At 33.4% G+C, this 16,414-nt stretch overlaps 1 protein-coding gene across 1 annotated transcript in view; it reads right to left on the bottom strand.

The window, feature by feature from the left end:
* LOC129221619 (nucleotide sugar transporter SLC35B4-like) overlaps window positions 1–16,414 on the bottom strand; it is a 45,945-nt gene that overhangs the window by 9,884 nt on the left and 19,647 nt on the right. The window contains exons 5-6 of the mRNA XM_054856145.1: window positions 7,287–7,396; window positions 3,504–3,579 (exon numbers count right to left, since the gene is read on the bottom strand). Coding sequence (XP_054712120.1) covers window positions 3,504–3,579; window positions 7,287–7,396 — 186 coding nt within the window. The remainder of the gene's footprint in view (window positions 1–3,503; window positions 3,580–7,286; window positions 7,397–16,414) is intronic.

Below are 16,414 nucleotides of genomic sequence, written 5' to 3'. Positions count from 1 at the left end.
TTCAACAATAAATGTAAATGTTATGCCTGATACGCTAAAACACTATAAAACCTCGAACAATTTGAAAAACCACACTGTATGTTACACGTATAGTTTTGAACACTTGTTAACCGCTATATTTTCCACCAAAAGGTGTTATTGACGGCGAGTGAAAAGTGGTGTAAGTCACAAAACACTGCGTTTCACATCTCGGTGAATATTGGTCGCACTAATTTCAAACTTTTTGTGTTGGAATTATTTTTCAATGTAAATTATTTCCCTAAATATAAGTTAGGGGACCTGGGGTCCGTATAAAAAGTTTAATTTTGTATTCTTTTGACTTATTTTATTTTTACTTCGAACTTTCAATATTTTAACTCAGCATCTGATTTTGAACATTTTTGCAATTAAAAGTACTGTGAAACCTGTGTAAGTTGACCACTTGTGGTGCACTGCTTTAGTGGTCAACTTAAACGTGTAGTCAACTTACAGAGGTTGATTTATATGATAAGGGCTAATTTCATGCCTGAAAAAAAGCGGTCAACTTACAAGGGTGGTCAACTTTACAGGTTTTACTGTATACATCTAGGACTAACGGTTGCAAAAATAAAGGTCTTGCAGGTTAAAAGGGAACACCCTTTAATACATAGTTCCAGTAGATAAGTTTAATGAAAATGTCTTTGAATAGATTGATTGATTTTTTACCAGGCAGATTTGCTTCATTTATTAAAAACATTTTCTCTGAAATTGCCTATAAATGAGGCATCAAGAATTGATTGGTTTCTGTTTTCAAAAAGAGGGCCGATCCTAGGGTGTCGGCCGCCCGTGTGCAAAGACCTAATGTGCCGCCCCTCAAGAGTAATTTGCATATTTTGACTAATCTTTAACGTCTATATCAATCTTTTTTTAAGTTTCTATGCCAAGTTCGAATTAAAAAAAAGGGGGGGGGGACTGAAGAATGATCTTATAAAAAGGAAGAAATTTTCTATAGCAAGAAACTCCTTAGGTACAATTTATATCTTTGAAGAAAGTAATAATAGATACCAAAATTTACTAGTCGTAAAAACGTATTTTATAGTCTTTCTTCGGTGACATCAGTGAAGGGACGGAGGAAGGGGAAACATGGGGGGAGGTGTCAGGGGTTCAGGGGAGGAGGACTGCTCCAAGAAAATTATGGAAATTGGCGTATGAAAAATATTTTTAGTTAATCTTTAGTTGTGTTTGGTTGCAAGGACAAAAGAGTCAAGTATATTCAATTTGCATGGAGAAATTTTCGAAATTAACGTCAAATATCGCAATTTTAAGAACTTTTTTAAGACTTGAGGTGAAAGTAATGTTGCAGTTCTTTCCTAAAATTCTTTCAAACTTGAAATTAATTTGAAGCTATTTTTTAAGACCGTAGCTTAGGAAGGATCGGCGTTCTTCCCGAAAAATCTCCTGAAACTGAAATTTTAAGCACGCAATTTCGGGTTACCTTTGTTGACGTTGCAAGAGGGAGGGAGATTCAATCGTCTCCCATCGAAAGATTTCTAAATATAAGTTTAAAACGCAAATTTAGGCCGTCTTTGGTGACGGTAGAGGATCTGGCGGCTATCCTCCGGTAATTCTTGGCACTATTTACTCAAAAACCCGTTTTTGGCTATATTTGAAAACAATAGGGAAAACGTGAAAATATTCCGGACCAAAATATTTTTCGGAAAATCCATTATAGGCTATTTTTGGGAAGGAAGGATTTTGGAGCTCTTAAGCGGATATTTCTAAAATCGCAATTTTATATTATCTTTGGTGACATTAACAAAACTGGGAAACTTCTACGGATCTTTCGGATATTTTTCAACATTAATATCTGAAAAATATAACTATAGACTTTTGTCCACCTCACCTCGACGATTGATGGATATGCCCTAGTGCCGTAAAAAGTTACATAAGCCTGGCAGTTCTCCTCCGGAATTCTTTAGAAATATAAGTCCCAAAATCGTATTTTAAGCATTGTTTGATAATGATGGGTCTAGGAGCGGGCGGGGGTTCAGTGTGTCCTCACGAACTGTGTTTTTGAAACTGAAGCCAATTTCAGGCTAGTTTAGGCAGGAAGCTGTGGCTCCATGGAACCGTCTAAAAACGAAATTTTCAAGTATAGTAATTGCGTTGGAGAAAAGGGGGATTCGGGGTCTTTTCCCAAAAGTTCTTGAAACTGATGTTTGAAAAACGCAATTTTAATTTGTTTTTCAATACGTTAAGTGAGAGAAGGTGGAATTAGGGGCTTCTCTAAAGATGCTAATTGAGACTGTCTTTGGTAGTAATGTTTGCGAATGGATTTCAGGGTACTCCACTGCAAAAATTTCGAAAAATGCCAAAGCAATTTTACATGACGTTTGATGATAGGAAGGGCTGTCGTCTGAAAACACGTTTTGGATTTTGGAACCAACATTTTTAGGCTATGTTTGATTAAGTTTAGGTGGAAGAGGTGAATCAGAGACTTAATTGGGTCCTTAAGATCAATGATTCAACCAGCGAAATTTTCCGAAAGTAAAGTCCTAGAAACGCAATTTTATCTTTAGTTTCGTCAAGGAGGTCATGGCATTCTTTTGGATCTTCGTTTTGGAGTTACATTTAAATTTACTTCCGAAGGGCCCTGTCCTCCTACCTGATCTGAAACCGGGCATTTCATTCAAGATTTTAATCAGAAAAATTGTCGTAAAGGGGGAAAAGTACAACATTTTAGTTCGTCATTCATATATGTTACTCTCAAGGGAGTCGCAATTTTCCACTTTCTCTCCACGCATCCACGATTGTTAAACACAGAGTTTGTTACATAGTTTGTTGTTTGAAATGTTTGCGAGAGTATCTAATCGGTATAGCTTTTTTTTAAATAAATAAAATAAGTCTTCATTGTTTAGGTCTATAAAAGCTTGGGGGTAAACATTAGTGGCCGCCCTCGGTGCTCCTTTTAGACGGCACGATTTTATGCTTCAGAAGGGGGCCTTTCCCTTCCTCTGTATCCATGCCCGATTACCGGTTTTGTCACAAACTTTACAACCAAATGAAGCATGTGTGTTAAGAGTAGATATTAATGGACAATGAACCAACACAATGTTCCCTAACATTCTATTTTTCTTAAACTAGGCTATGCTGTCGGGAAATCGACACATACTTTGACGATTGAAAATTTAAAAATCAGCATATTTATTCTACTTATTATAAGTTATCTTGTGAGAAATTTTGCTTGATTATAAGAACTATATGATGCGGCCTGCGGCCGCCCCTTGCTTTGGCCGCCCTTGTGCGGCGCACACTCTGCACACGTGCTAGGATCGGCCCTGTTCAAAAATAAATTCTAACAGATTGTATACCCAAGTGTAAATGAATGGATTCGAACAAAATTTTCAAGAAATCTGATTTTTTCATAAGTAATGTTGTGGAAGGCACAAGATAATAAATACACCATTAAATACTACAAATAATCATTTGAAATAAGGGGAAATGTAAAAATAGGTATTAAAAATTAGATAAACATTTAGTCTCACCAGATTTGGAAAATAAATGTAGTTGTGGATATATGTCTCCTATTAAAAGCAAAAACCCCGGTAGAGGCAAGGCATGCTAAAATGACCAAGAATAAATGTAAATAAATAAAGACTATATCACTGATTGTTTGAAAAAGTTCAACAAGTAAGGTTTTTAAATAAATTTTTGAATTTTTTTCAAAAATGCCAAATTCAAACATTTTGATTTTTTTTTACTGTTGATCAGTACTATTGAATACTACATTCCCTGAAAAGAGGAGCTTCTACTTTTCTGTTTTAGAAGCATTTGCAAAAAATGACAACTTTCAAGGACTCAATATGTAAAAGTAGACTTGAAAATTCATAATTTTATCTAGCAGCAAGTGGCCAGAAGACACTTTTCATTTAGTTATACAGCTACATTTTCAGTTTAATTGCCACTTCATGCCTTCCTTGTGAAAACAAGAAGGCACTTAACAGATATTTTTGGCACAGGGCTGAAAGGTTGTGAGTGGGAAAAGGTTTTGACCAGCAAATCGACTAAAGACTGCGTTTCAATAAAAAAAATACAATTCTTGATGAAGCAGCAGCTAAAAATGAAAATGAGGCTAAATTAAAAATGCCTGGTGGTTACTTGCTACTAAATAGAATTTTGAACTTTCAAGTCTACCTTTACATGCACAGTTACTGAAAAACCCAATTGAAATTTTTCCAAATGCCTCTAAATTTGAAAACTGAAAAATGGAAACTCTTCTTTTCAGGAAACGTAGTACTTAAAGATACTGATCATCCAAAAAAAATTTTTTTTTTTGAAATTGGAGTTTTTGAAAACAATTCAAAAAAATATATATACAGTGAAACTAGTGTAAGTTGACCACCTACAGTGTATTATTTTAGTGGTCAACTTTGACAAGAGATCATTATGGAGGTTGATATTTAAGATCCAAGACTAATTCTGTACCTGACAATAGTGGTCATGTTACAAAGTTAGTTGGTCAGCTTTACAGGTTTTACAGCATATATTATTCAAAACAAAATAGCAAGAAAAATTTAATTTGTACTTCCAAATGGTGCATATTGCCTATAAAAAAGATGATTAGTTTTAAAATACAGGGTGCGGCAAAAAAAAAACTCGGATAAAGTTTGCGTCACCGAATGGAAGTAAACTTATATCTTTTTAATGAGTGCCTTTATTTTTGTCTTTTTATTTAATTAAAAAATAATTTGTAATCTATCTCCTAAAGTTTTGTTTTTTGGTTTTCTTGCATTTTGAAACAAGAGGCCTGCTATTTTAAAGGCAACCAACATTTAATTAACCAATTATTAATTAACCAAAGCGAACAACATTTCATTTGCTTGTTGTGCCTCAGCAAACAGAATTTGATGCAATATGCTGTTTCAAGTAGCTTGGAAATGATAGTCGACGTCCAAGAAGTGTGCAAAAACGAGCATTGAACATTTCTGTCAGTTGTCAGGCGATCCAAAACTGAGTTTAATGAAATCCTCGGGTTTCCAAGAGAGAAGTCGTTTGTGAGACTGGAATACATGACCGATCAGTGCGTCTAAGGGCAAAAACAGAGTTCGGACAGAAGCTTTTCTGACAGGAGATCCAAAAAGTTCAGCCTTTTGCTGAAGGAAACAAATTTTTAAGACTCCAAAGATGACAAATGTTTGAGACCAGCCACAAGTCTGTGCTGGAAGAGATACCTTTTACTGATGAGCAGCTCTTTACCATTTAACCAACTCATTACTCCCAGAACATAGGATTTGGTCTGTAGACACTGCAAGCACCTTAGCAAATGTTGAACATTGCCAAAATCCAGGGGTGCCCACCCCTAAGAGCAAAGGCACACCCCCTAAATATTGCAAAGACCTCCCAAAAAGGGGGGAAAATACCTTTCAAAACACCCCCCTAAAAATTTCAATGGCTCAGTCTGCAAAATGACCCCCCTCCCACGTGGGCACCCCTGCCAAAATCCAAAGTCAGGATAGAATAAACAGAAGTGGGAAAAAATCTTTTTTGTGGATGAGAGCGTTAAGATGAATCAAAAAGTGTACCAGGTGGGTATTCTAGAAGCTGTTGTGCTTATGTGGGCCTAAGAGCACTTTGGCAATGTAGACCGGAAGTTTCGATTAGACTCCGCACCAGTTCTTATGGCCAGAAAAACGAGTGATGCAAGGCCCATTTTCCCGACGTGAAAGAGAGAGAGAGTAGATGCTCTACTAGCTAGACCTCAATCCTATGAATTACACTGTATAGCCTATTTTAGTGTCAAAGGTCTATTCTGAACTACACAAAAGTTTGGACTCTCTAAAGCAATTGTTGCTTTAGAGGAATAGAATTGACTGAACATAAAAAATTTGTGGCCTTTGGTTGAAAATTCCAACAAGTGGTTGCACCTCTGCAACTCCACAACAGGTGGCCAGTTTTGAAACCAATTAAATTTATTGATTGCTAAAGGTCTACTCATATTATTATTTTTTGTGTTTTGCTAATTTTTTTTTTTTTTTTTTTAATAAAGTTACATGGAAAATTGCTTGTTCGGGTTTTCTAGCCGCACCCTGTAGAAAACCACAACCAAATATCATATACTATTCCAGAGATAAAGCAGTTTGAAATTATTGTCCAAAATCGCAAGTGGGAAATGGTGCCCAGCTTGCTATCTTTGGCAGACTGTATTTGTGGCCAAGAAACTTTTTGAGAAAAACAAAAATTTTGCATGCAACTTACTTTTTTTAATTTTAACATCCAGTGTAACCTCGATTTAACAATCCTCAAGGGACTGGGAAAAGTTATCATTAAATCAAGAAGCAGACATTTAATGCAGTCAAATCCGGATCAGTGAAAAGAATCATTAAATTGAAGAAATCGTTAAGTTGGGTATCACTAAATTGAAGTTATACTTTATTTCAAGTCAACTTTTTCCGAGACAATGAAGGTAAGATTTTTTTTTCTTTTTTTGCCTGAATTGACATTGATGATACTCAAACCAAAAATAATAAAAAGTAAATAAAATAGAAATAATAAATAATATATTTTTAAAAAATCCATAAATAAATGAACAATGTTCAAAATTCCAAACATATTCAAAGGAATATATCAAAAGTTACTTTACATTAGTTCCATACACAAAAAATTTGATAGTTGACGCAGTTTTCAATTATTTATTAGTTTGCTCCCTAGCAACGATTTTAAAAGCTTAAATACATTTAAAATAAAATTCACCATTTTTTTTTCTTTTGTAAGTTAATGAAAAAGCATGAATATAGCACTGTGGTTCTGCAATTAAAGGTTTTAAATACTGTATTCCATTTAACATTTCAAAAAAATGCATGAAAAATATGGACTTTAAAGTTAAACACAACTTGAAAGCAATTTAAATAAAATGTAAAATTAAGAACATTTCTTTGTTGTATACAAAATTAATTACATAAAAAAGTACTTTTCTATTTTTACAAAAACTATTAAAACAAATGAGACAGTTATGAATGTGTAATAGATATATTTGACAATTAATGCATTTTATGAAGCAAACTATAAAATTCTATTTATTTATTTTAAATATTTTTTTAATTTCAACTCAATTTACAAAAATTAAGGAAACTATAATTACTTCTGTGAATGTTTCAGTAAAAATACATATTCGACTGATTCATGTTATTCATAAAAAGTTATTATGTTTTCATGTAGAGTAAGGGAAAAACTTGATTATATATCTGTCATATGTTTAAGTCTTGATTAGAAAAAAGTAAAAACACATTAACCAACGAAGAATTATACCTTTCAAGAAATACATTACATACAGAGTAAAAAAGAGCTTCCTTTGGATGTTTTCCATACTTTTTAAATAAAGTTTCTTGGTATATACCTAACCCAGCAGAAAGAATTAGTGCAAATGACATTAAAGCAATACCTAGAGGATAAGAGAATGTTAAAAATTACATTTATTTACAAACTAAAACATTTGATATTCAATATAATGAAAATGATAATAAGAATGAAAATGATTGAAATAAAATATGTTCTGTGTTACTGATTGAAGTACAGCACACAACCTTTTATCTGACATCCAGAAAACCGGGAACTATTTGCTTGATTTTTCCATCATTTTTAACAATTTGAGGTCTATGCCCGAGCGTCACTCGGGTTGCAGTTTTTAGTGAAGTTAACTCAGCCTGTGATTCTCTCAGGGTCTAATATTTACTCTCTTAGCTATAAAAGTAAGAGTTATATACGTTTGTAGCCTTTTCAGATATTATGTACGAACCTTTTACTTTCAGAAAAAAATTATAGACGGCACGGCCAGACAGAAATAACAACATGAAACGTGATAGAATTGGAGTTTAAATTTGAGTTCGTGCTTTGAAAGGTATCATGCAAAAGCAAATTTTATCAAATAATACTTATTTACAAACCTATTTTCAGATGTTTGTTCAAGATTTAGGTACATTTTTAATTCGGTCTATGTTAACTTTTATGGTCAAAAGTGATGTTTTCCTATGCAGAACTTTTTTTTTAGTTTCAAACATGCTTTGTTTGATAATTTCTTACTACAAATTGATTTTTATTTCATTCAAATAGATCCTTCATTACGAAAGAAAACATCTTAAAGTATGTAATACAAAAAAATTACCATAATACACATCTTCCAAGTATTTTTTAAAAAATCATGCAAAGTGCTGCTAAAAAGCTCCAGTCTGGAGGGAGATATGTGGTCGAAATAGCTCATACCTGAAAGTGCTAGAAGTATGCATTTTATAAATTTTTGAAATAGGAAGCATTTACTCTAAACACATAAAAGAACATGAAGTTTCTTTATAAATACTGTATTACTTGCGTATAAATCAGGAAATTTATTAAAAATGAACTTCGAAGTTGGAGGGTCATCTTATGTGTGGGACAAAGTTTTCAAAATATTTTCTCAAACAAAATTTAACAAGAAGTTCTGTCTAGAGCTAAACAAGCCTACGGAGTACACCCATATCTACTTTCTAGTATCTGATCAATATTCTCAAAAATAGCTAAAATCACAAATTGTTTCAAACATATTTTTTTCATATTATAAACTGATTTCTAGGAATAAAATATGCCAAAACTCATCTAAAAAATTAGATGAAATAAGAAAAAAGAATTAATTTGAATTTTGACATTTGAATTCAAATTAGTTCTTCGCAATCACGAGTGTGTGTTTATGTCTGTATGCAGGCATGAGTGTGTGGGTATGTGCGTGTATGTATAGGTATGTATGTATGCGTGTGTGTGTATATGTGTGTCTGTTGGTGTGTGTATATGTGTGTCTGTTGGTGTGTGTGTATGTGTTTGTGTTGGTGTGTGTATGTAGGATACGGATACAACCTTGAGACGGTTTTCGCTAGAGGAGCAGCATCGTGAGGCGGGTCGATGGTAGTGATGCAGAGGGAGGCAGGGGGAAAATAAAATCATAGGAACATCAAAACAATCAAATGAGAACAATAAGCAATGTGAGTGCTCAATAAACGAACAAACATAGCAGCACCTTAGCAGCTAATACACTTTTTTCCATTTAAAAAAAACAAATTCTTTAACTGCTTTCAAAAAGAAAAAAATAATAATTAAAATTAATAAGCTCATTAAAATAAATACATCATATCAAAAAAAAAATAGTTTGTTTTTCCCCTGTTGCCAAAAAATATTTTTTTAAATGAATTAATGCTCTTTCCAAAATAAATAAAAACAATAAAATGTCAACTTAAAAGAAATAATTTTCATAGTCAAAAAAAAAAAAAAAATCTGCCCATATCTTTATGTAGAAACATAAAGTACTTTGAGTTTATCCACCCAAAACTGAATACATAAATTTAAACTTTAGAGTGAAAATAAAAACAAGTCATAGTAACAATAATTATTTCACAGTTAAAACCATGGCTGCGGAATCAGATTCGGAGTCAATCTCATTTTGGGATAAAAGAGTCGGATTCAGAAGCCGAAGGTATTTAATTCAAAGACTCAGAGTTGGAATTTGTCACTTCTCTTAGAGTCCGCCATTCTGCCAACAGGCCGAGGACTGCTGATGGCCTTTGAAAAAAGTGAGAAAGGTGACAAATTTAAAAACAAAGGTGACTAAAAGGTGACAAAAAAAGTAACTAAAAGGTGACCAAAAGCAATTTGCTAAGAACTCAAAAAAACAGAAAAGGATTATCTCTTTTACTGACTTTTACCAAAATAGCCTATTTGCTTTTTGTAAACATTTCTACAGTTTCACTTTCAATAGATGTTTTAATTTTTTTCCATTTTCTACAGTTTCTTCTTCACAATAATTTCTTTTTTGCTTTTTTTGCTTCTGTTTCAATTCCAAATCCTTTTTCCTTTTACATTCCTCCATGTATGTTGTGTAATTTGCATGTGCTTGTTGTGCACATTTAATCATTACTGGACCAATTGGTAAAGAAAGCAAATGAGGATATTCTTTTACAGCGTCTTTAACTATAAGTATGCTGTTTAAAAATCTTTCAGTCCTTGCTGTCTTATTTTCACCAAAAAGATGCTTTAAAACGGTAAATAGTCTTTCAATGTCAGTATTACCATGTGATAATGCAAGTGAAGCGTTTATCACCTTAGAAACATTGGGAAACTTTAGAACATTGGAAGTTGAGTCCTTTTTTGAAATGTGCTGCTGCCAGTAGATATCAATGGTTTTGTTTTTGGATGCTTCATCATCTTTCTCCAACTGCAAAAGTTTCCATTCATCTTGCAACCTATCGAGTGGAACATTAAAAGGCATGATTTTGGTAATCTTTATCAAATCTTTACAGCTTCTAGATTTACTTCTCTCTTTTGGATCCAAAAATTTGAAACTTTTCAGTAACCGGTTTGATATGCAACTTTTTTCTATTACATACTTACATGCAGTCACACAATGCTTTTTAACACCTCTTAAAAACATAACCTTTTCATTTTCTTTCAGTTTTGACAGTTCATCTGTCACCTATCCACTAACAACGAGATCTTAAAGAGGTAGTCTGTTACCAACTGCAAACAGTTTATCCGTGTCTACGTTTGAAAAATCAACTTTCTTTATGACAGAGGCTTTTATAACTCGAGCCATAAAAGTTTGAACAATGGTCTCTATTTCTTGGTACAATTTGTGTATTATAGGCGCTTGGCATTGAAAGCGTTTCGTGAACTGCATAAACAAATCAGCAGATGAAAAGATAAAATGCAGCTCAGCTTTTATAGAAGGTCTTTTTAAAACATTTGTAACAGCTTTATATGACCTGCATTGCATAACTGAATTCTTTTTCAAAGGCACATGTTTAAAAAAATAATACTGTTCCAGTAGTCTGTTTGCTGCAGGTCCAAGAGTAAGCCAATGGGCCCCAAAGCAGAATACTTGACAATGTTCTGGAACGTAAAATCATTTGACCAAAATTGTTCTACAAGTATACTTCAAGCATTGTATACACAAACAACTAACGTCACCTTTCCCACAAATCGAGAGCATTAAATCCAAATTGTTTCACACAGGAGTTTTTTTTTTTTTTTTTCACTTTTTAAAATTCACTGTTGCTATGCTTTTCTGTGGAACCTAAACCGATTGAGATTTTCCAAAAATAGTTCATATGCTTTATAAAACTCATAGAAAAAGCTAAGAAACAAAATTTTACAAAAATCCGAATCTAGAGTTTCAAACCACATTTTTTAAAGTTAATTTCACATGGCATGAAAGAGCAATTAAAATATCGTTAATAAATAAATAAATAATTAAAATATTAAACTAAATGAGTCAAGATAGGGTAGCATATAATAAAAAACTTCAAAACTTTCTAAATAATTGAAATATTTTCAGGATGGAAGAGGATTGAAATCTTAGACAAGACACGCAATTTTCGGCGGTGGGACGTGTTTCAATGTTGGCATGTTTCCAAAACATACGTTTATGGTGGAAATTGCAGTGGATGAAAATCGGTTGGGAAAAATAAGGAAAAAGAGAACCAAAAACGCTAGAAAAATCAAAAACTCTTCAGATTTGAGATATGAAATTTCTGCAGAAAATCTGCGGAAAATGTCGATTTTCTACAAATATTTTCCAACCCAAGATAGAATTTTGCACAAATTCTGCAGATTTCTTTAAGTTCAAAGAAAATCTAAAGTTCCTGCTGCTGACTTATCGAATACAACATTTTTTACTAGCTTTTCGCCGAATTATCCTAATTTCCGATAGTTTTAAATTTTCTTCTAATTTAAAGAAATCTGCAGAATTTGTGCAAAATTCTCTCTTGAGTTGGAAGATATTTGCAGAAAAATTTGCAGATTTTCTGCAGTAATTTCACACAAATCTGTAGAATTTCTGCAGAAAATTTGAGTTTTCCTCTCTCATTTGAACAGAATTATTCTGCAGCTCAGGCATCTGTTCTGCGACGTACGTCGCAAATTTAGTTGTATTCTGCTTTGGGGCCAATGGGTAGTTGTGTGTTTCAGGAACTTGTGATGAGGTGTATTTAGTTGAGCTTGTACTTCTTCAAAGTCCTCATAACGGGAAGGCCAACCATCAAAATAGCTATAAGTACTAAGAAGAAGTTCAGATGCTTCTTCACCTAAATACTGCAATGCTTTGACATACGCATTATGCATTGTATGAATACTGCAAGTACCAATATTTATTAGGCTTTTTTCTCGTGTCTCAAGGATAATAGTGTCAAACAACCAAAAAACCTTTTTATTAACATAAGGACCATCCAAAGGAAAGCATGAGACATTTATTCATGGATAATTACTCTCGGTAAGTGCTTCACATAGCTTCTCAATCAAAATTTCACCAACTGCCTTGCCCAAGAAGAAAGTTTTGAGATGCCTTGTTGTGATGCAACATTGGCTTTCAGACCAATATTTTGTTGTTCGTTGCAGTTCTTTTTTGTCTTTGAAATTGGTAGTTTCATCAAAGCTCAAAGTATAATAGGATAAACATGCTTCTTTTAGCATACATTCTCGAAAATAAGGAGCAAGTCCATCTGTAGAAGGGATAGAAAGACTGGTTCAGCTCATAGGGTGCAATTGCAAGCGATAAAAAAATTCCCCGATTTCCCGATAGCATAGCTATTTTTCTTAAACAACAACAAGGTGGGGGGGGGGGGGGGGGGGCGAGCATATTTAAGGCTATTTTTTAAATTAATTTCACTGTTAAAGCTACCATTCAGATACTTTTCAAAGATCTAATTATTTAAAAAAAAATTCCTAAGACGCCTTTCAAAAAAGGTGACAAAAGTTGCAAAAGGTGACTAAAAGTAACCAAATTTTCAAAAGGTGACTAAAGGTGAGAAAGGTGACTGACTCCTCGGCCTGTGCCAACGTTTGTGGAGTTGTAGTCAGACTTATTTTGGGATAAATGAGTCGGAGTGGAATATCCAAGAATCGGAGTCAGTCATTTTTTCTCCGTGCATAAATTTTTGCCAAAGCTACAAAGTGAGGGGGGGGGAGGGGGGCGGTTGGAGTCCAGGGTTCATACCCTTTAGGCAGAAAAAAATTCAAGCACTTTTCAAGTACTTTTCAAGGTAAAAAATTTTGTTTTCAAGGCAATATCATAAATTTGTACTAAAAATATTGTATGCAGATTTCATTTACTACAAACACATAGAAATAAGGCAATAATACAAAAAAGTATAGGAAAGCAAAATTGCTTTTTCTACAACGAGAGACGCTTTGATGAAAGGTCTGCTGCGTTGAAAGTTTTTCTGAAAATGTTTGAAAAGTTTGGTAATAAAGAGAAGCAGATACCAAGAGGTTTAATTTTGAGGTTTTTCAAAGGTTGCAGCAGTCAGAGGTTTGTATATTTTCTAGAATCAGCAATTAATACTTAAAAAAAAACCTTTCATAAGTGCTTTTAACTTTTAAGGGAAGAAACTAAAATACCCAAGTTCAATGGCATTGCCAGAGAGGAGTTTTTGAAATCACCCCCCCCCCCCCCGGGTTTCAACATTTATTTCCAATATCTATACAGTGGTTTATTACAATATAAGGGCGGTTAGGACAAAAACACTACCCAGAAAGTTATTTCAGTTTTCACTATTAAGTTCTAAAAATATTAGGTTTGCAAATCATTTATAAGTATGGAAATCAATTATTCGTATGTATTTATATTAGCTGTTCAGACAATAAGGCATTTCAACTGTCCTCGAGTAAATTTAAAAATTAGGAAGTAAGAAAAGTTTATGAAAGTCCACAGTCCAGTCTCTACATCTCAAAATATACAAAAGCAGCTTAAGCAGTGATAAATACTCTGAATGCAAACTTGAGCCTATTCAGCTTTCATTGATTAACTTGCAATAGACAATAAATGTGCAAGTTCAGATTTATAGAGCCATATTTCGAAATTGAAAAGATTCACAAGAAGTTGACATATATTATGACAAAAGTAGTTGTATTTTGGGAAAAAATGGGTTATTGTTGAAATTAGAATTTAAATTTAGAAAGGCAATAATATTCAGGTGATTTGTGAGTTCATAAAAAATTACCTGAAAGTTTCAAAGAGCAAAATGGGGCGAGGGGGGGGGGAAATAATTTTTAAAACTAAGACCCCTATTACTTGAATATACATATGTACAACAACAACTTTTGCTATGCATACAATTCATAAAATAGTTTATTAAGTCAAAATATTTTGCATAGAAATACCATGCCCAGTGCCTGTTGATAACCAGCAACAGGCACTGGGCCCAGCTAGGCTTGTACTGGTCAACTTATTAGATCCAAATGAAGATGAATGACCCTCCTTAAGCTATCTACCCCTTTGCTGATTAAAGCCTCTTTCGGTAAGCTCCAAGTACCCACAACCTTAATAAAGTAGTAATTTTGAACATTTGAGGAAAAGGGGAAAATTGGAGATATAGGGAGGTAAAAGCATAAAAACGAACACTACTGGATTTCAAGTGAATAATCATAACACAACCACCCCTGTTATACACCTTATTTATTTTAGCAGACATAAAAAAATGATGTACTTATAAATAAAATTATATAAATCAACTTTATATTTAAAATACAAACTTTAAGTTTATTTGTTAGGTGCTCAACTGCTGAAATTTAAATTTTTTTTAAAAAAATCTATGACCAAAAATTAGGTAAAGATAATCATTCAAAATTGCAAAAATAAATTAGCAAATAATTAAACAAGACCAAGGTAATAAATTCTTTAACTCTTTAGTTATTAAAATAAAAAATAAAATAAGCTAATCTGATGTAGCAGTGTCAAAATAACTACTAATTGCCAAAAATACAAAAATATTTACAAAATGCAAAAGGATTGAAATCTCAAACAAGGGAAGCAAATTTTCGCGAATTAAGTTTAATGTTGTCATGTTTCCCATAAAATAAACTTATATTTTACTGAAATTAAACATAAAATATGCTAATCTACGGTAGCAAATATGAAAATAACATCCGATTAGTGAATATATTTAAATATTTGCAAGATGCAAAAAGATTGAAATTTCAAACACGAGAAGCAATTTTTCGCAAAGTCTGAGTTCGTTCGACGTGGCATGTTTCCCATGAAATAAATTTATTTTTTTTTTTTTAAATTAAACAAAAAATATATTAATCTAAGGTAGCATATGCGAAACTAACATTTGATTAGCCAAAATATTTAAATATTTGCAGGATGCAAAAAGATTGAAATTTCAAACACAAGAGCAATTTTCCGCGAAACCCGAGTAAGGTCAATGTTGTCATGGTTTCCAAATTAATTTCTTTGTTAATTAATGAAATTAAACAAAAAATAAACTAATCTAAGGTACCATATGTCAAAATATCTTTCGGTTGTAAAAAACATCAAAATATTTACAAGATGCAAAAGGATTGAAATCCCAAACACGGAAGCAATTTTTCGCGATGTTGCATACTGAACACATGTTCAGAAAATTGCATTGGTGAAATACTTTTTTAAAACTTCTAAGCACAATTCGTTGATTTTTGGGAGAATTTAAGCACTAAGAAACTTTTTCAAGGTTTTAAAACTTTTTCAAGGTTTTCAAGCACTTGAAAATGAACTTTTTTTTTCAAGCACTTTTCAAGGTTTTTCAAGGGCGTACGAACCCTGGAGTCCGACTAATTGTCGGGCACAGGAGTCGGAGTCAGGTGCCCAAAATTGTCAAAATCGGGAGTTTGTCGTCAAGAGCTATTTCCAGCAACTCCACCCTCCTTTTTTTTTTCGAATCTTTTTTTTTTTGAAGGAACTCTTTCTCTTAAGAGTTAATATTACGAGTTCTCAATAAGTGAATTCAGTGAAAGTGATGAAGTTCGAAGTGAGAAATTCCATTTGTCCTTATTTTTATAGCCTCCTATCGTAGCCACAAACCAAAAAGAAATTAGATTTTTTTTTGGCATGAATTCCAAGTCTAAAATCTAAAAAAAATTGCTTCTTTTTGAAACCTGAGTACAGTAAATGGACAAGGTTCAAAAAAAAAAAAAAAATCTTCGTCTGTCTTGGTTTTGATTATCTCCATGATGTTGGATCCATCCTAAAAGAGTTTTAAAAAGAAAATATATGTATAACAAAAGTAAAATCTGTGACCGGCTTCCCCCAATTAATTCTAATTTGAACTCCGAAACTTTGAATTCAAATTATGTTTTTCGCAATCACGAGTTGCGACAAGACCCTACTGATTAGAGTTATTGTTTCTAGAAACGGCTCCCCCATCACAAGCATGTCCCTCCTCCTGGGTGGTTACGTGTGTATAGTTGTGTGTGTAGGCTTACGTGTGTGTACGTAGGCGTGTGTATGTGTGTAAAGGCGGTGCGCACGTAGGGGAGTATATATGAGCATGCATGCGTGGGACATGGACGCCACCGCCCAGCAGAAGTGGATTCTGGTGGACAGTGCTCAGGACCAGCCGCGCCGCCGCCGGTGGACGGTGGTGCTACAGCCCTGGTCCAAGCTGAAAAAGGAACCGTAACGTCA

This window comes from Uloborus diversus, chromosome 1 (assembly GCF_026930045.1).
Source record: "Uloborus diversus isolate 005 chromosome 1, Udiv.v.3.1, whole genome shotgun sequence".
In the NCBI taxonomy this organism is placed as follows: Eukaryota; Metazoa; Arthropoda; class Arachnida; order Araneae; family Uloboridae; genus Uloborus; species Uloborus diversus.
This window is presented reverse-complemented; position numbering and strand designations above follow the sequence as displayed.